This window comes from Megachile rotundata, chromosome 13 (assembly GCF_050947335.1).
Source record: "Megachile rotundata isolate GNS110a chromosome 13, iyMegRotu1, whole genome shotgun sequence".
NCBI lineage: Eukaryota > Metazoa > Arthropoda > Insecta > Hymenoptera > Megachilidae > Megachile > Megachile rotundata.
Window position 1 is genome coordinate 15,560,600 of NC_134995.1, and position 23,156 is coordinate 15,583,755.

General features: G+C 39.8%; 1 protein-coding gene across 7 annotated transcripts; it reads right to left on the reverse strand.

Annotated features, from left to right (window-relative positions):
* Positions 1 to 37: 37 nt before the first annotated feature.
* On the reverse strand, positions 38 to 23,123 carry Rab32 (RAS oncogene family member Rab32). 7 transcript variants are annotated; one of them, XM_076539021.1, is made up of 7 exons: positions 22,749 to 23,123; positions 15,875 to 16,028; positions 7,856 to 8,293; positions 6,359 to 6,933; positions 3,426 to 3,654; positions 2,848 to 3,173; positions 38 to 2,220 (listed from the first exon to the last, which is right to left on the reverse strand). In XM_076539021.1, the coding sequence occupies exons 1-7, from the start codon at positions 22,875 to 22,877 to the stop codon at positions 2,107 to 2,109; spliced, it is 1,965 nt and encodes a 654-aa protein (XP_076395136.1). In that variant the 5' UTR covers positions 22,878 to 23,123; the 3' UTR covers positions 38 to 2,106. The 7 variants fall into 7 exon arrangements, with proteins under 7 accessions (XP_076395136.1, XP_076395138.1, XP_076395137.1 ...); XM_076539023.1 differs by lacking the exon at positions 22,749 to 23,123 and having other exon boundaries at positions 7,856 to 8,343; positions 15,875 to 16,011; XM_076539022.1 differs by lacking the exon at positions 22,749 to 23,123 and having other exon boundaries at positions 7,856 to 8,346; positions 15,875 to 16,010.
* Between the last annotated feature and the right edge of the window lie 33 nt (positions 23,124 to 23,156).

A 23,156-nucleotide genomic window follows, 5' to 3' on the forward strand; every position in this document is an offset into this window, starting at 1 on the left:
GATATCGAATGATATGTCGAAGAAATGGACACTCGAATAGAATGCTTGACACAACTGAACGTTATATTAAATCTCAATTTGATTTACTATAAATTATATTATATAACATGCTTCTTATATGTATATATTTATAAATAGAATATACATAATACGCACGAAGAAAAGTATTCCGTATCGAAAACATGTGAACACGTGGCACCGCAAAGTGTTCAAAATTCACGATGTAAAAATGGACATCAACGAAAGACGTGAATCGTTGAGCTTTGTTCGTTGTTATTCGTAAGTATATGCTTAACATTGATCATTGCGTTAGTTTCGTATAAAAAACACTTTTTTCCATTTATATTGAACAGTCTTTACGGATCTGTTCGTCAGACACTCGATTACATAACTATACTTATTAATAATAAAGGTACGATCGTTAGTCAGATACCTGTTAGCTACCTCTTTGCTGTTTTTTTCTTTTTTCTTACGTAGTCTTGGTTAAAATTAGTTAACATTAGTTTACAGCCGTGTCTATTGTATCGTGGAATGTGACAGAAAGATACAAGGCTGTTGCTCGTCGAATTTTCAATTATACAAAGATTAACATAATTTGGGTGACATACAACATTCCACGCGGAGTATATTTACCGACACTCGTCACTGTAATACTCGTTTTCCATTATTACAATTTACGGCAACCACGAATTATTTTTATCACAATTTACGTCATTAAAATTATTGATTTTTATTACGTTAGCGTATTACAGTGTACTTATCATATACTTAAAAATATAAAAAGAAAACAACCATTTAGTTTGCAACGACCTAATGATATAATCGACAGGATAATTTTTATTAAAATGTTAAAATATGATCCATCCTCGATTCGAATTGCGCTTAAAAAGAAGTTCAAATAATCTGTTTTATATTTTCGATTGCACGTACCACGTAGTCATTGATATGATTGAGGGGTGGAAATATTTTTTGAATTTTCTTGCCGACGATACTTGATTAAAAAAATATCTTTCATAGAATTTCCGTGTTGCCGCTTTCATTTCCACTCCTCAATTCTTCGCTGCCAGGCAAGAATGCAGCTATGCCGTTTGCATTGGAAGCTCAGTTTCGCGTGAAATACTGCAGAGAAATAGCAAAACGTAACAACTTCTGGAATGTGTCGTTTCTGGCATCAAAGGATCATTCGAATCTGTCGTGATAATCTCAACGAAGGCAAAAAGTCTTGAACGATGGTTAAATTCGATCGACTATCGTTCAAATCTTCGTGTACTTATTCCTCGTCATTTGTTCTTCCCATTCGTTATCGTTCCATCGTTTCCGGAAGTGATAAGTACAAAATGTCCGGGGGAAAGATTCATTTGAGATCGCTGAAGCAAGATAGATTCACAATTTGTATATTTCAATTCTTTTTAATTTACTATTTGTGTGTATAGCGTGAGTTGGGATCATTAATTATAGGTAGATGAAGTTATTGACGGCGTAATTTATCGACATGACTGGTAGAGTGGATCATTGTTAACATGGATGACTGACAGCATGACTGATCGATAGATGGATCGTTAGCAGAGTTCGAGATAGATTGATACGTGATCGATAGATCCTTAAAGAGGATTACTGGTGGCATACATACACTACTACTTTAGTACAAAATTAACACAAAACATATTTCCTTACATTAGATAATTCCTCTCTATCTTACAATTTACAAATTTTTCGTCAAAAAAGTTTCTTTCCCCTTCTACCTCAGCTTCAGTATCTCAAATCGCTACCCCGTACTTTACAAGTATGAGCCAGGTAGCACGTGTATGTACAAAGGACGAATAAGAACGACAATCGACAAGAACAAATTACGACCGACGAGGAGTCGATAGAACATTCAGGAAGCTAGTCGATCGTAAAACGCTAGTTGCTTGACAATGAACAGTCGTTATCGCGGTGTATGCTCGATAAGCAGTTGTTGCTGTTGTTTCTCCATGAGGACGAGACATGGCGGCCAACGTGGACCAAATGGAAGGTGACTTTCGTGTCATGGCACCGAACGGCAATACGGCAACGAAAGGACGATAACGGACCGATCGATCCTGCTATCGATGGTTTACCGATTCGTCAGCAGGAGCAGGATTTCTTTGAGCTCGATGGTGATTGGTTCAATGCGAATCTTTCTCCATCTGTCTGGTCCTGCGATCCGTTTCCCTTCATCAACTGATCGTTTTGGAGTATCTGTAAAGAGATGTAGAAATTATAGCAAATTTTGTTTAATATTAATCATTAGCTGTATGTCACATTTCTAAGAAATAAGAGGTTCAAATGCGACTGGAATTACTTGGCATTTATCAGAGACGTTTACGAAAGACGCTATCGTCGTGACGTGCAGATGGTCGAAGCAGCAAATTAGTCTGCTGACAATTAACTATGCGCCGTAAGACGATTACCTCGGTGCGATGCACGTCACTGATAGAACAGCGGGAGAACTCGGTAAAACAAATGGAATACAATAAACCGAATGAGTGAATCGCTAATCTCGAGGGCAACGATATTCCACAAATAACTTGTGCGTAGTTGTTAATCGCTCAATTTCGACCGACGAAAACAATTCTTCGATTTTCTTTCAACACGTTCTTCACACTTGTCAATTATTTTTGTAAGGTTTCCTAACATTATTTCCGTAAATAAAGTTATCAATTTTTTAGAAATATAACATGTAAGTACAAGAAGGAACTACCCCTCTTTTAACTTGTCTGTCAAAGTGTCTGTTGTGAACTTTGAACGAGTAAAAAATTAATTTAGAATAATACGAATCCACTTCATATTGTAAGAATGAGATAAAAATGAATGAGGGTTACTCACTTTATTGACAAGAAATCGCGCCGCCTCTTCGATGTTGATGTTTTCCTTGGCAGACGTCTCGAACCATCCGGCAAAGTTTTTCTCCTTGCAGTATTCGTCCATTTTTGCGGGCGAGTTCACCAGGCCTTCTTTCTGTTGGTCGCACTTGTTAGCCAAGAGGACGCAAGGAATCGGTGAACCGTCAGGAAGCTGCACTTTCGAGTCCAAATCCTGTTTCCATTTGACCACCGCGTCGAGGGTTGCGCTTCTCGTTACGTCGAACACTATGAAAGCGCCTACGGCTTCCTTGTAGTACACTCTGGTCATGTTCCCGAACCTTTCTTGACCTATTCATTTATAATCACATTTTCAATTAGTCATTCGCCAAATCAAGTCAAATTCCAAAGTAGTATTCTGAACCATTGAGTTGGGACTTTATAAATTTTATAATTAATAAGTTGAAAATTTAAATTCGACCAATATTTATGTGTCTCTCAATCGATTCGTATGTACAATAATTTATAAGTGATACATAAATGAAGAAGTACGTGTCACGATTAGAGAATAATCCGAAGAATAAGAGGCGGTAAGCGACTGACCTGCGATATCCCATAGCTGCAGCCTTATAATGGTGTGTGGGTCCCAGTTCAACACTTTGAGCGCGAAATCGACACCGATAGTTGCGCGATAATGCTGGGAGAAGAATTGGTGAACGTATCTCTTGATGATTGATGTCTTTCCGGCACCCAGCTCGCCGATTACTAGGATTTTATACAAGTGTTCTCGTTTCTCGCCTACTCCGGCATTCGGTGCATTGTTCTGTGACGACTGTACAGACAGAGAATATTATTTGATTAATATTTATCTATGAAATTGTTTGCCAATTTCTTCTGATAATTTATTTTCGAACAGACAATTTCGTACTCTGTTAAATAATTTAAAGAGTTGTTTAAATAATCATTGGCTACTGTATGATGGTGAAACATTTACTATTCGATCTTTCTCCTTTTATCTCTATTATGCAATTGTATTGTCTAGGTCTTGACACAGTTCCACTCAATATTGAAATTTACACGAAATATTGATAATGTAATGTCTGAAGCTCTTCATCAATTTTCACATCAAGTTTAATTATTTTCCCAGACTCCTTTCTTCCACAGGGGTCAAAGTACTAAGCATGAAAGATTCAAAGAAACTATAACGTTGTCAAAGTTTCACTAAAGGTCACTATAGTTTTGGAACGATAAAAAAATGCGGTGTCATGCTACCAAGGAAGCCATTTATCTCAAAAAGGATAATTAACGAACCTTGAACCACCTCCACTTTTTCGGGTTCACTTTCAATTTGGATAGATGAAGAGGTTGCAAATTTTTACAAATTTTTAGGTCCCCCATCGTACGTGTTTACTAACGCGTCGCGACGATTTTCTAACGTTCCGAACCGGACGACTTGCACCACGTGAATGATTCACCGACAACAGTCGCTCGACAATGCGCCTAAATAACCTGATCGCCTTCTTTAAATACTGCCGCCATCGAATTACCAAGCGGAACACAAACTTTAACCTTCCAATGATCTTCTTTTTCGTTTTCTCTTCGATCGTCGACTCTTTGGGCTACGTTTTCGGAACGTCGAGGATTAGAGTAGTGCTTATTTTCTTATTTATTTATCTTCATTTTGCAATTATTAACCATACGTGAACAATTCTTTCATTCTTTTACTTCAATTATTAATTTGAAAACATTTTGAGCTTATTTTCAATTATTTTAGAGAGAGTGAAGATCAAAATTCCAAATGAAGACTATGGCTACAGTTGTAAGTCTCTTTAATTATTAACTTAGAAACATAGTGTCCCATTTTAAAGAGAACCTTCTCCGAAGTACGAAGTTATAGACCCGAACTTCTGAGGTTTCTTTCGTTCCTGTCTAAAGAAAGAAATACTCTTCAAAATTTTCCACGCAGGTTTACAAATTGCGAGGAAAGTTTACGATGGTAAAGTAATAACAGATAGTAGGATTACCCAGGTAGAAGGGTAGTTCGTGCAATTTTTCTACCTGCTGTTTCGGAGAATATATCCTAGTCAAATGCACTATCTTAGACGAATGAAATCGTGCTAAGAAATATGATACGGAATATGTGTGGTGAAAGCATCGAGCAAAGTCGTAACCATAAACTCCAGGTAATAATAACGCGATATAAAAGTAGCAGCCAGAAGTGCATCGTCTAACGTTGCCATGGTGTGTCATATTTAATAGCATCTAATCCGTGTGCAATATGTCGCGTTGCACCTTAAACAAAGTATTAGTTCAAACACTCAACAAATTAATTAAACAATCTACAGTCAGAGATGAGAAGTCAATAATCATATATGTTTTCATTCCTTTCAAAAGAAAACTGCACGTGATTTCTGTCATGCACCCCATGGAGATTTTATGCTTTCACAAATTTCTAGAAACACATTCATTGACCCTCGAAAGGGTAGCCAGGTCAATAATGACCCAAATGCATTAGACAACAACAGAAATTTAAGAACGAAAGAATTTGTATGCATTGGGAAATTATATTTACAGAAATGATATTGCAGCAGAAGATAAGATATGTCTGCTATAGTGAACTCTTGTTATTTCGCCTCAAAGTGTAAGAAAGTTGTTGACATCTTTGGTGTCCGATTTCCCGTGCAGGAGACAATAAAACGAGAGTCTACTGTATCGTGAATACCTGCAAAAAGGCTCGACAGGTCAAGTAGCGTCTGACAGACAAAGTTTTCCCGCGTTTTCATCTCGAGACGTCGGCCGTGCTCCAATTAAACTTCTCAAGAAGGGAGACGGAGATAAAGCACGCAAAGTCATGTAACTCGAAACTTCTTCGTATCAAGGATCATGAAGTCGAAGTGGTAGTAGATCAATAATCGAACCACAACGTCTATTTCCTAACACGAAGTTATAGAATTTCAAAGCGTAAATACGTGATGATAGTTTGAAACCAATAAGGTGGAAGAAATTATAGATGATAGGTCGTGGAAAGAGAAACCACTGGTCATGCAAAGATCTATCGTAACGCTAATAAATAGTAATGAAATCGAAGATAGTCGCGAGAGTGCTCAGTTAAAAATAAAATTGCGTATAAAATTTGTCACGAGTGGAAAATTGATCAAATTTCAAAAATTCGATTCAGTTTGAAATATTGGGAGCGTAGTTTATGTACGAACGTCTTATCAATAATCGAAAATAAAACTTGTTATAGTTGATTACAGATGTTGGGGATTGATTACGAGAGTATTTTTGGAAGCTGATAAACTTCCGCGTCGGGTATCATTGTTTTGTGCTTTCATGGAACTGTGATTAAATATAAACGCAAAACAAGGTCGAATCATTCTGGCTCGCAAGATCACGATGTTAATTGCAAATTAATTTGGCACGATAATGTCGATTAGCAATTATCGTGAATAGAACGATATACTAAGACAACTAATATATTTTACAAAACATTCGTAACCGCAAATGTAGAATAATAAACGGTGAGTTCCTCTCACCATGCTCTCCTGGCTGGCGATCTTCGCCTTCTCCACGGTGTCTCCCGTGGCCACCATGGGTCCCATGGCGGTCGGAATACTCGCGTAACCGTCGTTTTGTCTGTCGTAGCTCTCTGTGTAATCCTCCTCGATACCAGCCAGGTAACCGACCCCGGTTTCCTCGTCGAAAGTGCCCTCGAACGTGGAAAACGTGTCAAACTTCCCCACGCTTATGTGTCTGGCTCTCTTCTTCCCAGCCTCTTCGTGTTTCTCCTCCTTTTTCGTAGGCGTCGACCTGTCCTCGTCGGACACGGTGACAGCCACCACCGTTTCACCGGAATCGCTGTCCCGGGTCGTCTCGAACAACCGTCGTTGGAAGATAGCGCGTTTCTCCTCCAGCAACGACAACTTCCGGCGGACCTCGTGCGGCGACGACTTCGATATCCCCGATTCGGACTCGGACTTTGCGTTCAATTTCGATTTCCTAGATTCGCTCGATTTTCCGTTCTTCTGCTCCGGCCATTTCGAAATCGCGTACGGAAGCGTTGAGCTGCACCGAGCTTCCGGCCGTGCTGACTTCTCGACGCCCTGAAGATCTGCGCACGCAGACATCACGTTCATCGGGGTTCGCTACTATTTGTATACTGGTAGCTCCGTGAGCTTCTTTTAATTTAATCGTCAAGTTTATCGGGTGTCAGAAGAGAATTAATGAAGATTTCTCGGTGTTAGTCAGAATTTGCGCGACGTAAATATGAATACAGGAAGTTTTAATCTTATAGCGAAGAGGAAAGAGGGTAAGAAGAGTTAATAAAGTTTGTCTTTCAAGACAGAACTTTGAAGGTTGTAAATATGTGAAGTGTTAATTTAAGGGAGGTTGAAGTTTCAGGAAGTAAACTATAGTTTGCTAAAGGTCTTTGCGTTATAAAGTTAAAGCAATAAGTTATTTTGCAACAAAAGGGCAAAAAAAGCTCGTTAAATGTGCTTGCGGACCTCTATCATATTTTGAACGGTTTAATTGCTAAGTGTATAATCGAACAGGCACAGTATTGTTAATTTAATTGGATCAAAGAGGCATTTAATTATGGGGAAGTATCGACTCTTCTATCGTCGCACTTTGCACCGTTCAATTGCATAAGCAAACAATAATTAACCGATTACCCACAAAAATATACTAAATATAAAATAGCTGTTATAAGTCACTAGCTTATCCGATCAAGATAGAAATAAATTAATATACAAAATATTTGTATATCGCAAGAATCCGACTTGACCCAAATGGTCCACCCTCTTCCGTACATATCCGATGCGACCCAATCACCCGTTAATTTTGATCACCATTTTCTAGCAATTAAGTTCGAAGCCAAACGAAAGAGTACCTTCCGACCACCAGCAGCCCACAGAGCATCGAAGGTGTTAATTTCATTAACACCCTAAGGAAAGCATCGATCCGAATAGGGGTTAAACAGAAAAGGGGTCGAAGAAAGGACAGAGAGAAGGAGAGAGAGAGAGATGGCTCACCAGGTTGAATGTTGGAAAAGCTCCTGATGGTCAACGACGGCGACCTGCGCTGCACTACGGTCACGGTGCTCACCGGTTTCACCGGCAGCTTCTCCGATTTCCTAGTCTCTCCCTTCTCTCTTTCCCTCTCCTTGATGTCTCGCGTGACAGCCTCGAAGCCGTCGCGATGGCCAAGCCTTTCGATCTCCTGCCCCTTCCTGGTGATCCTGGACGGGCTGTCCGACAGGCTAGGCGACTCTTGCGACGATTGGCTCTGCGATCGGCTGCTGTCGCCACCTTCGGGCGTGTGTCTGGGCTCCTGTTCGGCCGATAGACGAAATTTGTTCAGGCTCAGCTTCCGCACCAACGAATGCGACTTCTTCTTCTTCTTCTTCGAGCTCGTTACCGTGCCACCCTTCCGTTCGTCCTCCTCTTCCGGGCTCCGTTTGCGGCCCGCTTCTGCCGGGACACGCAATTTCCGGTCAGAGCTGCTTCTTCGCGTTTTATGGCTGCTGATCAGTGATTTCGTAGCTACATACTTTTAAGTACTAATTACCGGTGCTAATTATCGATTTGGGACTATTATACTATGGGCATGTGAATTTGGATACTATGTGATCTTTTTCTGTTGAACCATGGGGAGTTGGTACTAACGCTGTGGGATGTAGAAGGTTAGACATCGTAAGGTCTAGAGGAACTATAGGGACTTGGAGTTAAAACTGTTACACTAGGGGATTCAGAGTTACTATCTATGAGATGTTGCATGTGGAACTATTGTTTTATAGGGTGTAGAAGTGGGACCTAGAAGATGGAACTGTTATAGGATCTAGAGATTCATAACCTACGGAGTATAGTTATTGTACTATGAGATAAGTTGGAATTGGTACCCTATGGATCTAAGGATCTTAAGGACTTATTGTACTATAAAATCTACGAATTGAAGTTAGTACTATGTATATAAACCTAGATTATATTGCTTCTTTCCATCAGAAGATCGAAAGGATTCTTTGATACCGACGAGTGCTTTAACGATGAAGAACCCTTCATAAAACACTTTCTACTGATCAAGAAGAGATCAAAGAAGAGATGAGGGATTATTCTTTGATTCGAACTACTGGATCCAAGCAGACTAAGGATAGATAATCCTTTGTTTCGAAGAAATCGCACTTAAGATTCAGTGATTTAATGTACTATTTTGTCAAATGTCATATTCATCAATCTGTTGCACTATCAGATTCAGTTAGGAAATCTAAAATTTTTTAATGTGGAATAGAATGAAACGATCCCAAAAATCTGGAGTAGAAATGGATGACTCTTTAGGATGAAACAATACTAAAGAAAGAAGCAACGAAAAACTTGAACGAACATCCACAACACAGATCGTCATTTACTCGAATAGCGAACCCTCAAGAATGACGGTAACGAACACGTTCGTGAAGGAGGTTCACTAAAACAGAGAAAAGGGGTTGATCCGGGCAGCAGATCCACGGGAGAGAACCTTTTTCGTCGGCATCCGGCTCCAGTTCGGCTAGCGCGTCGTCGTTGGACCTGTTCTTCTTCCTGATCTTGAACAAGCCGCCCTCCTTTCGGAAGCTGCTCTTCAACGCGCCGAATCTTCCCCTCTTCTTGTCGTCGGCGAGGGTCGTGTTATCCGCGGAGGGCGCTGTTCCGGCAGGTGTCGAGCTGGTCAGGGTGTCCAGACTGGAACTGCTGTCGCCCACGGTCACGTACTCCCCGGAGGTGGTACAACCGTGCTTGCCGCGATCCTCTTCTTCCTCCTGTTCGGCTTCGCCCTCGGAGGAGCGGGCTATCACCGTGTCGGGCGAGCTTCCACCCTCGTTTGCGCTCTCGTTTCGATCCATCCTCGGTCAGAGGTGGAAGAAGGGGCAGAGACGGAGCAACAAGGAGAGCTCGAATCCTCGGAGGATGAGCGACGACGCGGGTTCAGCTTGTTTTGTGTCTCGCTCTGCCGATCGACGCCGCAGTCCACGGCCTGGCTTCCTCTGGTCGACGTGGAAACCTTAGAAGAGACGACTTTCTAGGTCCGATCGGCCAGCTACGGATAATCCGACACGTTTCCCCCTCCGTTTCCTACTCTTTTTCCCGCTGGCCCGGCGAAAGAAAACAGCGAACGACCGACCCGGTTGTCGGCCCCGCGATTCTGACCAGGACGAGGCCTTCTGAAACGGAGAAGCCTGGGAGTACCGCCGAGACCGGTTACACCGGCTAGAACCACCTCTGCGGTTGATTCGCACCTTCTAACCCTCTACTGCACCCGGTGGTTCATTGTCTCTCCCTGAGACAGATGAAACAGATACGCTCCGCTGACACGTTCCGATGCGGGATCCAGTTGTTCCAGACGTATCGACTGCCCCAATTATGTTCACTCAACAATTAGCAACGAGTTTAGTTTGAAAATTTAGATACGTGGACACTTTTAACATCAATTGTTCTATACTTTAATAAAGTATAACGATAAAGATGAAAAGAAATTTGATGCATCACCTGAAAGTTGTACCCTAAACCCCAATTAATGTTCCCGATAGCAAAGTTGGTAAGTCAGCGATAAAAGAGGTAATCGATTTTAAGTGATCAAAAAGACGATTCTATCGCCTAGTTTCACAAAGGAGTAACTAATTGGAGGATTCTTGACCTCTTTTTCCAATTTCTTTGTATAGAACCAGGCGAGCTACTCGAATACAAAATAGACTTTCTTCCAGAAGTCTCAAAGAAACTTGGACAATTCTTAAATCTTCGTCAATTTTGAAAAAACTCGTATAATCACTTATACTACTTTTGAATATCTTCCTAATTAAAAGTTCGAAATATGAATCTTTAATCGATATGCAACCTAAGAACAACACAATTCAAAGGAGTTTCACTTCCCCCTGCCAGCGCGCTAAAAAGTCGAATCAGCACAGATTCGAGGTCCGCGAGCAAATAATCGAAGAACCTTAACGAGGATACGATCAATCGGTCATCGTTCCCGGCGATAAAACGAGCAGGCAAACGAGCGTGAGAGAAACAACAAGAAGAAGAACGACACTGCAAATGGAACGACGCTCGGAACCGCACTAAAAGCTCGGTTAAAAATGCAGGAACGGGGGTACACGAGAGGAGGAGCGTACCTGTACCCCTCCACGAGAGCGTGAAACGTTTGCTGTCCGCGAGAGGAGACGACTTTTCCGCGATTCTTGGACCACCAGAACAATTCCGTAACAACGTAGGCGTAACACGAGTGCCATGAGGCTTTAGACAACGTGTGGTGAGCCGCAAGACCTCGTCGCTACGCTTCGTATCGCTTCACTCCGCTCCGCTCCACGGATACCTTCGACTCCACCTAGCTGAACAACGTTATGTAACGCGTTGTCTGTTTTTGGATTTTCAAGATTTATCTCTGCGCGAGCTCAAGTATTTGATGTTCCTTAGAGGATTAGACCTACAACTCAGGCATATTGATATTTCCAATTAACTTTCTAGGCTCAAAATACTTAAAAATTAAACTTTTGAAACTTCCAAAAGACTAATATTCCGGAGTCTGAGAATTTCAATATTTAATAATAAAGTTAAGATGGGACCACGTCTGGTGCACAAGGAGAGTGCATCTTACGGAGGTTTTTCATGCACTAATTACGGTGTCGTCGAGTGTATTGTTCCGCGCTTCGTAATTACGTTAATTAACTCGAGAGGGCATATGTTGATAAAGCTCGAAGTTAAGATACGAAAAGGACTGAATATCTAACGAGTAGATTACGATGCTTTTCGATGGCACAATCTTAATTGATAGTTACGGTTCCCATTTCATTTATTCTATTATTAGAACTCATCAAGAGCAAGCTTTTTCAACTCGACGAATAATTATATTATTTCTCAAAAAATTTCTTCCAGAAAAAGATTTATTCCAGCAACTGTCTAATAAAATTTACCGTAAAATAATCGCGTCGAGCGTTGCGTTAGACGTTAGATCTGCGGTTGACTAAAGGGATCACCGGATGACAGATAACGGATCCTCCGCGAATCCGAGTCATGAGCATCGGAATTTGCAAGTTGCATAACTTTTACAACTGTGCTACATACCACCGTGTACCCTCTCATCGTGCTTATGTAAACTGTGCCTAAGCACGACCGGTATAATCCAACATTGACGAGCGATTACCGCAATTATTGTATCAGATTGGACTCCAGCGATTCTCCATAAAGGTCATGGTCATTTATGCGGAAAAAGGATTTCCCGATGAAAATAATTGGTTTTCTATAGAAATGATACATGTTACGGGCGATGTTGCAACTTTAGAATTTTTTGGAGGGTGTAGGGTGAATTTGAAACAAATCATTGCGTTAAATTTTCCACGTTGTGTTTCCTGTTCGTTGTATTTTTCGCGAGTTGCATTTCCCACGCGTTGCACTTACCACGCATTGCACTTTCGACGCGTTGCATTCTCAGCGTTATATTTTCTAGACATTGTGTTCCACTCGTTGTATTCTCTATGGGTCGTGTTTTCAACGCGTTAAATTTTCCACGCATAGAATTCACCACGCGTTGCATTCTCAGTTCGCTATAATTTCTAAGTACTGTATTCTACTTATGTCTTCTATGAGTTGTGTTCTGAACACGTCGAATTCTCCATGTTGTATTTTCCACGAGCTGCATTTCCACGCATCGCACTCTCCACATTCTCGAGTCGTCACGCAGTGACAGAATAAACCGCGAAATAAATCACTCAATGATTTATTCCAAAAAAAAATAAAATAGAAAACTCGAACGATGTAACAAATAACGATTCGATCAACTTGACAGCCATACTCGCGTCAACGTGTATTTATCTAGGGGCTAATAATTACAAAATTATGTAAGGTTATTTCGCAAAAGCGGTGACATTTGCAAATAAGAAGACAAGCAGGTTCATTCAAGGCAGTCTTCGGAGTCAGTTCGTTTTTCAATCTGGTCAGGACGTAATTAGTTTTATCGAACTGCTGATCACCTATAATTCATTTGATTGGAACACGAACGCGTTGACTGGTCTATGAATCAATGTTCTGAGGATCCCATACACTCGTTGTGGGGTGTTTTATGTAATGTACTGGTTTTTACGAGATCGTAATGAATTGTCACGTTACACGAGTTTTTGCAATGCAGTGGCCACTTACGTAAATTGTCAATTACATCGGTGTTTAAATAAAGTGAACTCTTTATTTTTTGAAAGATGCGAATTATTCAAGTATCTGAATTTTTCTTGAAGTTCACAGTAGAAGATATAAGGTACGATGCCAGTAGTGTATTAAGTTAATTATGGGAAATGCATAATTCTCTTTCGTCACGCATATTTCTGGAAATAGTTATTGGGACAATGGCAAATCGCGTGTCGACGAAATCTTCTTTCTTTACAGAATATTTTCAGCGGTTAAGAGCAAGTTATTTCTTGAAACGATATTTGGTGGAATTGAAAAAGTTTCAGGTAAGATTGCATTGAATTAAATGTAATCGATATGCTCCTACTGTGGTTCACCTTTTAACCCATTTCTAAAATACCAGCAACCTGTAATATTTTAATGATCACAAACAAAAATGCATTCTGTTATTTACACCTAACTGTTCATAAAATACAACTTCCGTCAATCAGACAATTTCGTGAAGTTCATTTACTGTATAAAAATTGAAAAGCACTATTGAACATTGACCTAGAAAGTGATTTTTGATCACTCACCGTCAAGACCACCGAAAGTCACGATGCGTGAAACGAGCAGAAGATCATCGAGCACAGATCCTAGAGAATAATGGATCGATGAATTCTAGTGATTACCGTACGCCCCATTAATTCGTCACGATATATCGGACAGAGTACGTGGTTTGTCCCTGGCAATGCTAATTAAACGCTACATCGGTGTAATTATTCTTTTCCGTTTTCCCAAGAAATATTCCTCTTCTTCAACATCTACAATTTTTCAAATCGAAGCAGCTATCACTTTCATTAAGTGATACGTCCGTGAACCAAACGATTTTCAAGACCTTTATGTAACGAACCGTACTTGTTTTTGCACCCCCGTGAGATAAGTATGTACGCGATTTTTTTCTCGTTAATGTCTAGTGCTGCAATCGAGTACCTACGCGATGTGAATTTATAATTAATTAACTGTGTAATGCAACGAGGATGGAAAAATGGAGAATTCTCGGTAAACAAGCAATGATTCAAAGGGCAATACATGGAAATGATTATTATGTTCCTATTTTAATCTTACATGATTTGCTTATGACTTATACAACTTATATTATTATTCATTAAAACGATGCTCCAAGTCCATCAAATTATTCCGCAGCAACAGTTGTAGTAAATAAAATATTCGAATTACCCGAAGATTGGGTTGGTACGAAAAAGAGAACCACACGAATTTATTCGTGTGGGCGTTTATGTAAGGTCAATTCGCGGTTGCATACATCGAGTGGTAAATAGCATTATGTAACAGCCAGATAAGTATTATCAGGAAGATTGAATTAGGCTATCATGTAATTAAACGTAATATTTCAATGAAATTCGTCAGGCTGACTCAATCCGACAACTCTAAGTTATCAAATTCCAAACTTTACCCCTCGTAAACTTCATATTCTAAAAATATCTGAACAAATATTTAACTTTGTCTAGCTTTATTGTACCCATCACTACCAAATTAAAAATTTCAAGGAATTTCTTATACGTCCAGTCTATGTTAAGATTAATTTGTAATATAAAAAAGTTTTCCAAGAAATTAATTTCAGTTCATAGCCGCGACCGCAAGTCAGCTCGTTTACCTGGCTTCGAACATATTTAACGAGCGTTTGCGAACGATAGCCGCGTTACGATGGGAGACAAGATAGAAGGGAAATCGTTTACGGTGAAAGGTTGGTCAAAAACGTGGACAGTAAGTCGAATTGTAGGCGACGTGCAGCCTCGTCGCTTCGTAGGGGAGAATCCCATGAATATCTGAGACTGTTGACTGACAAGACATCCTACAAGTTCTTCCCACTGCGTTATTATATGCTACTGCCCTTTTTTTCTTCGGGCGTTCGCGCCCTCTCTTTAAATGCAAATCCTGACTCGGAAAGGGTTACGAGACTGTAATTCCCTTCGTTGTCTGCGAAACTCGGCTAATTTCTTGCATTCCCCTAACGTCGCGTAAAACTGATTCCTCCTCTTTTACAACTAAGAAAAAGTTAGTTGTTTCAATGATATATCTATGTATATGAATGATCTAGCTGTGCCACTCTCTATGACAGTGGTATAGTTAGCAAAAAAATCGAAAGGGTCGAGCGTGTTCGACGAAAGAAGAAAAGCGGAAGCGTCTAACCGGCGCCGGTTACGAAACGCGTTTCCGGTATCATCTACCGGTTCTAAATCTAATTATTTCGCTCGGTTTTGTCGAAGAAGATTCTCTCACGACGATAGGTCGGAGAAAGTGCAACAACCCGGTGCTCCACTCTTTCCTTTTCGTTGCAGATCATCGTTTCGTATTCAAACGAATCGACATTCTTCAACTATCGTTCGCCAAACATCGACGTAACGCGTGATTCCTGTTAATTATACATTTTCGAAAAAATGAAATATCGTAAGCGTTGCAGTGAGTTTCGTCAGACATCCGATGAACGTCAACTTGTGTATCGCACTGCTTTGCAGTAATAACTTTTAAGAATTAAACCGTAACAAATGTATTATTTCAATTACAAGTTATAATTAGAAGTATTAAGTGGTTCACGTTATAGGTTCTTGCGAGCAAACGATTCGATCGCTTACGTAAAGAATTGTGCAAACATACGAACAGGGTGGAAGTAATAATGAGGTACATACGTAAGAGACTATTAGCAATCTTATCGATTGATTAATTAGCTGGTATCGTGCGACGTTAATGGAAGTTGGCACCCGTGAAATCAGCCATATTTCTGGAGGAACGATGATTTATGCCATGAACATTTATTCTCTACAGACAACTATTCTGTCCATCGTGATTCACAAATTACACAGTGTAAAACTTGTCACGGAGAATAATAGAATGTAATATTCTAGAACCAACCTTTTTTCCGACAGCCATCTGTTTGCCATTTTCGCTGAAGTTCATGTTCAGATCGAGATACAAGTAGTTGTTGTTTAACAATTGCGGAGGTGGTTCCATCGGTGGTGGATTCGCCTCTTTTTTGTGCCTCAAACGTCTCTCGGTTCGCTCTTGTCTGGTACGCAGAACCAGCACCACGTTACGGTCCAACATTTTTAATTTTACACGGACTAACTTTTTATAGAACTCCGTAAAATATTCCGCGATAATACTGTGCAACCTTTTAATACCTACTGGCTCGGAAATATTCAACGTTATTAATTTTTGTCTTGGAACACTTGCGTTAATTTTCGAGATTCAAAATTAAAAGAGACATTTGTAATTTTCTCCCAGAATACTTATTCTAAATAATTTATTAATTACTACTGTTTTTTAACAGTGCACTAATTCTATACCACAGTCTAATTACTGTCTCTATATTGTTTCTGCAGTATTAATTTTCAATATCGACTACCACCCGTAGTAAACACCGTATCCATAGATGCAAGCCAAGAAGATAACTTCTTTCAAGGGCTCTTCGTGTTCAACACCCACAATGTCAACTCTCCTATAGAACACTTACTCTGTCTCTAATACAACTGTCTCTAAATTTGCTTTGTTCAACAAAGTCCCACAAAAAGTCCAACCTCCCATGAAACACCAGTAGCCTAGTCTCTTTCTGTTTCGAACATTTTCGAGTTAAACCGAAGAAAACACTGCTCGATCACTGTGTCATCGTCGAAGAATTTTCAATGGAACCTCGTGGTGCAACAACGTTCGATACTCGGATTCCAGTTCATGGTGGATTGGAGAGATGTTCGAAGCGTGAATCGATGAAACGAAACTGGTAGAATAATGCGATGCTTGGGCGCAAAGTCTCGGCATTTATTGGCCCGGGGTTAGCCTGGCACGTTATCGTTCGCGTCGCGTCTTATCGACGTCCACGATGGAAAAAAGATGCTTGGGCGCCATTCGACCCGACAATTCGATCTTCTTGTACGATCGAGTCCTTTTAAGCATCCTCCCACGCCTCCCAAATTGACTCCTTTCAACGAATTTCACGAATTGCAACTTTTAAGAAATTCAGAAGAGACGAAATTTTATTATCGGGAAAGATAACTTTAAGGTTGAAAATATCCTGAAATAGTCTTCCACGATGCAACGTGGTAATGTCTGCAATTATGTAACTTAAACGCTGGGACGGTTTTGAAATGCTCGGAAATTGATACCGTCTCGCTTATAAACCGCGGTAACCGTAAACACAATCATAATAACTCGATATTTCGAATCGAGGTATAAACATTTCGCTCGATATATCTTATACGAAACTGACGAGACACCTTCCAGCTTTTATCCTCGGAAATTGAACTTTGACGGATTAGTCCGAGGCTACTTATCGACATATCGACGAATTAGGTTAACTATTTCCAACCCACTTTAGTAGCGAGGTGCGAACTATTTCTAAAGAGCAAACGAGTATCGATTGCCACGGAACCAAACGTTCCGAGAATTGTGGAAGCCATAGGTGAAAGCTCTCGAGTTCTGTTAGTATATGCAATTGTTTTACACTTGGTATTATAGCCATACTGCAAGTTAGTGTACACAACTATGTCAGTATCACGAGTTCCATGTTACAGTGATGGTGTGATCTTTCGGACAAACAATAATTCATTGTATCATTTCCAATTCGAACTGGATTACCATTTCCTTTAACCCCAGACCTCGTCATATCTCTTCCACGCGACGGTTCTCGAATAGACTTCTAAATCGAGCTATCGTATTTGGTTTTTCTAGAATATACCAGTTATCTTTATTCTATTATGATATTGTCATACTAATTTCTATCGAACATGAATTCTATCGAAAGTTACTGACAAGTAGTAAGTCGAATGTTATGAACATCTTCGCAATACGAATTTCTTTGCGATAATTAATTAGAAGTAAAAATATTTCACTCTATAAGGGATGATCCTTGCAATCGTTTCGTCAGGATGGTCGTGTATAAAATAGTCAATTTTTCCTCGATAAGATTTCTCGATCTAGAGTAAGGCAGAGTTTCTGCCTTTGACGAAAGTGTCCCGACCTTTCGCAACACTCGATCGATATTTTTCGTCCACGATAAGGAGACGCTTTTGGCGAAAAACACGAGGGCAATCGTAGATTCTGCGTGTACGGCGCCGAGAATAACAGAGGACGGTCGAAAATTAGTGAAAGATAACGCAGAGGTTGAAAGGGGTCGTTTCATGACTCGTAATTACAGTCTTAATTAACCGACAATTTCCCCGCAATCCTCTTGTTACATCATTCAATTCGTAAGCTGTATTTATTTGCCTCGTAAATAGCCAGAATTACCAATAATACGCTGAACCAGCAACAGATTTCGTAGTGTGATCAAGCGAATACCTGTGAAAATCATATTTTCCACTTTTGTCGTCAGGGATTTTTTTATATGAAAATTTCGACTTCTGAAAAATCGGAAATTTTGGGAACTTGAGAATTTGGGAACATAAACATATTGAAAATTGAGATATCGCTGGGTACTTGATTCCAGATTCTTGCCAGTCACTGCTCTCTATTTTGTTCCAGAGTAATTTAAACGCTTAGTCGATGGTGTTTCGACGATAACCATAACTAACAACCGGTGATTACAGCACTTAGTCGGGGTCAAGCTCGATACCGAACGATAAGGAGAAGCACCGATAATCTCGACCGCCAAGAAATAAAAACGATGGTTTACGTCGTTCGAAATTTTTGATCAAGTGGCTTCCTGGTAAATGGCTATCTCTTCAGATACACTTTGAAACTTTAAAATTAAAAATATAAGAAGCTGAGAGATTTCAAATTGAACCCTACAAGCAAAATGATTCCAAGTAATTTTTATCTATCGCCGTTTTATTCGCTATCGAGTATTTATCAGCAGGTCAATATCAGCAACCTATCCCAATTTTTCATCCAGAATTCAAACATTTCCAGAACGGTTCAAGGTGGCAATTAAGCTGATTAATCAGCAAATTAAACGGCAATTAATCCAGAGTAGCTAACCATCGACCTTCTTTTTTCTGTTTAAGACGTTCGCTTCTGAAGTGTCAGTAACCGTCCACGTTTTCATTGATCTCGTGTTAATAGAACATAACGCGATCAAAAACAAGTGATTGCTTTTGTATAGCACATATAATTACGTTACCTATGTATTACCGATGACGCGGAACGACTTAAACAGCCACGGTCCAATTAATCGCGATTTACGAACGGGATGTGCCAACAGTTGCACGCCTCGCTAAACATACTTAATGTCCGGATTATGGCGTTATAATAAGTGTTTTATTATTGGCTTCGCGAGGACTGTTTGTCAATGACGAGAAACGTGCGTCACCAAAGCTGCCACCCAAATAATCCCCCGCGTTTCGAACAATTTTTTTTCTGAATCTTCTAAAATTGTTCCCTTAATTAGTTATTTATTGTCAAATAATAATTTTTTTGTCGATAAAGTTTCTGATATTTTATCACCATAATGGTAGAAAATTCAGTGAAGTAACAAAATCGAAAATGTCGCATTATCGATCGTCACTGCGGAAGTTTTCAGTAGTATGAGTCCCGTATGTAATCAGACTTCGACTTATCCGAGTCACTGATTCGATGCAAATCTTGACCCTTACATTTCTTCGATTTCGATGTTGAACCCTCTGAAGCAAAATTGTAGGAATTACAAAGAACTGTATGGAAAGTAGTAGCTCGGCAATAATAATCACCAATGAATCAGAAGTGTCGATATACCTGAAAACCTCGCTGGACGATCAGACGAACGATAATGATAAGGAATCTGTCCGAATAGGTTGTTTGTAGAAGCAGCTTTCTAAATGCTACTTTCGTGAATCACTCGATCTCGATTCCCTTTTCTCCAATCGATCAAACATCGACTCGTCGACCTAGCAAACAAACCTGGCGCCTGATAATACAACTCGGTATTATTCCTCCGAGGACTTTCTTCAAATTATGCTTTGACTCTCTTACTTTTTTGTTTAACAACACTCTTATCATTTGATAACGTATTATATTATTATTGTATAATTCAAATTTCGTTACGATTATAAATAAAGAATATGTTACAGTTTACGAGTGGATCACGTGGATTATCTGGAGATGTGTATTTCTGTTTCACATTCTACCTAATCCCATTTTGTAATTTAATCTTCTCCGGATACATTGAACAAATAATATGACATTTATTATGCGATTTAATTCATGGTGTTGAACGATGTTCTAGACTAGACGTTCTAATATTTTCTTTTTCCAACTATTTAGTGTCCGTCTGTCCGTCGGATTAAAATCTATGGGAGGTGATGCGAGAACTAACGATCGAGTTTCGTTTCTCGACTCGACCCAGATCGGATCGTATCGGATTTGTGGTTATTCTGATACTCTTTGCGGAGAAGAATCGAACGCGAGAAACTGGAGTTCGATCGCCTTTGCCCGACAAAAATACGCGAAACCAGCTAAGCTACGTTTTCGTTCGGAATCGAACGGACCTGTTGTCGTAATTGTATCCGATTCTATATCTGCGATCTTTCAGATTAAATTTACGTATGGTTTTCTACGCGTTTCTCCGTTATCACTGTATCTCCATATCTATTGTACGACAGTCGATCGGAACCTCCGATCTATATCGGTTTGCTTATTGTCCATATTAATATAGCAACAGATTGATTATCGTGGATTATACGTATCTCGATGACGCACGAATTTGCACAAGAATCTATAAAAACGATTGTATTTACCTAATCGTAGATAACTTGACCGAGTACTTGAAACAGATCTAACAATAACAAATACGAAGCGCATTTTTATGTCGAGCTAATTCTTTACTCCAACTCTGATTAATTGAAGTTCATTTACAATTTTTTTGTGTCTTTAAGTAGATTAACATGTATCAGAAATTTTGTATTGATCGGTTGCGACGTAGATCGTGTTCAATAACGATGATAAATTAGTCATGAACACGGGAGCAACGGTTTATCGAACACCAACGTTCGAACGAATTTTTCAAGACTTTTCCATTCATCTAGTGACGTTTAGTCTCCGCGACAATCTTTCGACCGATTAGATAAAGACAAAGCTGCTCGGGGATTATCGCAACGACGCATCGTCGATGATAAGCTTTCCTGTACGATCGTAGCTACCAGTGAAAGCCAAACACCGATGATTCGCTGAATTTCATCGACCACATCGCAGGTAGAAATGTTGCTACTATTCCCGAACCGTGCTAATTCAGAATTATGTCAAGATTCAATCAGAATCTGCTAATAAGCAATTAACGTAAATTTCAAAATTAAATTTCCATTAATCAGTTTCTAATTTGATCTTGTTTGAAATTTATATTTCGATCAAATTCATTTTATGTAAATGCTTTTAAATCCATCGCAATGTTTTTTCGATAAGCAAATAATCAGTGACCCTACCTATAATCAAGACGAATGGTTTCATTCAATAGAACCTCGCTTTAATAGCGTTGCGTTCAAAGGCAATAATTTCCTTAATGATAGATCGTAAAATAATCCACTAGCAGGAAACTCATACCCCATACTTTTCCGTAACTTAGAATGTACCATCGAAGAAAGCGCTCGCTGATCTTGTAATACTTATCATTTTCAATAATTCATACCTGCAACATGCAGACAAAAAGCTGTAATAAGAATACGAAAATGCATTTCTGGTGAACCGCATATATCCGTGAAATAAATATCAATTTGTTAAAGTATTATCGCTTAACTAGTGGATTAAAACATTATTGTAGTCTATAATTCCAACAATACAAAAGAGTATAATTTAAGAAAAGGGATTAATGGGTCTAGTCGATGAGTTCGACGCGCGTTCTCAGGCAAAAGGTGAAATGTTACGTTTCACCAGGGAAATGACCGCACATTGCCGCATCGCGGCTGTTTCCGCTCAATATCACAAGTGCAAAGCGTTTTTTATGCTCGTGATTCAGCCCACCGTGCAGTTGGCCTTTGTCCAACTTTCTGTTATTTATTTTCATGGTGATTTTTACCATTGCGAAGAAAAATCGTCCATCAGCCAGAACAATTTCCTGTGATTGTTCGAGCTAATTGCGTCGACATTAAACTCACAACCGAATGCTTTCTTTTAATCGTTTTTACGATCTTTTGAATTTTCCTCCCACGAAGATTAATCGAACTATCGATCTGTTTCGAGAAAAATCACGTGACTTTTATGTTCTTTCTTCTGCATTGCGCATGCGTCGAATATTCAAACTTTTCGCATGATCGAATTCGGAACATTCTTCTTCTTCATGCATATATTAGATTAAGCTTTTGTACTCGTTTATAATGTCATGGTACACAAGTGTAATGTTGTCGTATGCATACGTAAATTGTAGTCCATCGAAAAATCGTTATGATGATTGTTAAATGAAATCGGTTAGTGATCAATGACTGATGAAACGAGTATAAATCTCCTTCTTCTTTGGAACTTAGTAACCTTCAAATTAAGAAATTTATAAAGGGTTGAAAACTTTAAAATTTGTCCTAAAAACTTTCAAATGTTCGAAACCACAAATACAGCGAATAGAGTGAAGGGGTTGGAACATCATAATCAAGTAAACACCCCAGTGTCTCCCCATGCTGTAATAAATAAACTATCGTGTCATTTTACGCGCCGCCCGTATTTTCGCGATGTACGTTAGAATACTATCCACTTCCGTCGCAAATCCACCAATGCTCAGGGCCCACAGGTTCGAGTAGTCTGCTAATTTCAAAAGCAGCGCGCGAAACATCGCATGCACCGAGTCGCGTGCTTTTTCGCCGAATAATAACAAACGAACAAGCGAATTTTTACTCACCATTTGATTCCGACAGTGATTCTTCTTGCTTCCACGGTACCGTTGAAGTTGAAAGGTCTCGTATTCTTGCTTTTTCTTAAATGTGGAACGAGGACGTCTCAAGACCGCTATCACCACAGATGGGCCCATCCGGCCATCTTGCCGTATACCAAAACGTGTACTACACTGCGCTGGCGTATTTTGCTACTCACCCCCTCTTTCTCTCTCTTTCTCTCTTGCTCTATCTCGTCTGCTCCGATAATTGCGTAACTGCCCGCGACACTTTCAGACGGTTTGTCTTTGTCTCGATGCTCTGGTTCCGTATTTTTCCATCTTCGTCTGACACGGTCGTCTTCGGATCGTGAGCGGCGCTACGAACGCTTGGTAAATTTTGAAAGACGAGTCGTGAAGTGAGACTGATTCGAAAAC

What these genes read in the sequence shown, in the direction of transcription:
- Rab32 (XM_012298083.2), bottom strand. Translation starts at nt 9,696, where the DNA reads ATGGATCGAAACGAGAGCGCAAACGAGGGTGGAAGCTCGCCCGACACG. An exon ending in CTTTTCCAACATTCAACCTG is followed by an intron (nt 6,934 to 7,855) that starts GTGAGCCATCTC and finishes CTGCGTGCGCAG; the next exon opens with ATCTTCAGGGCGTCGAGAAG. An exon ending in CGCGATTTCTTGTCAATAAA is followed by an intron (nt 2,221 to 2,847) that starts GTGAGTAACCCT and finishes ATCTCTTTACAG; the next exon opens with ATACTCCAAAACGATCAGTT.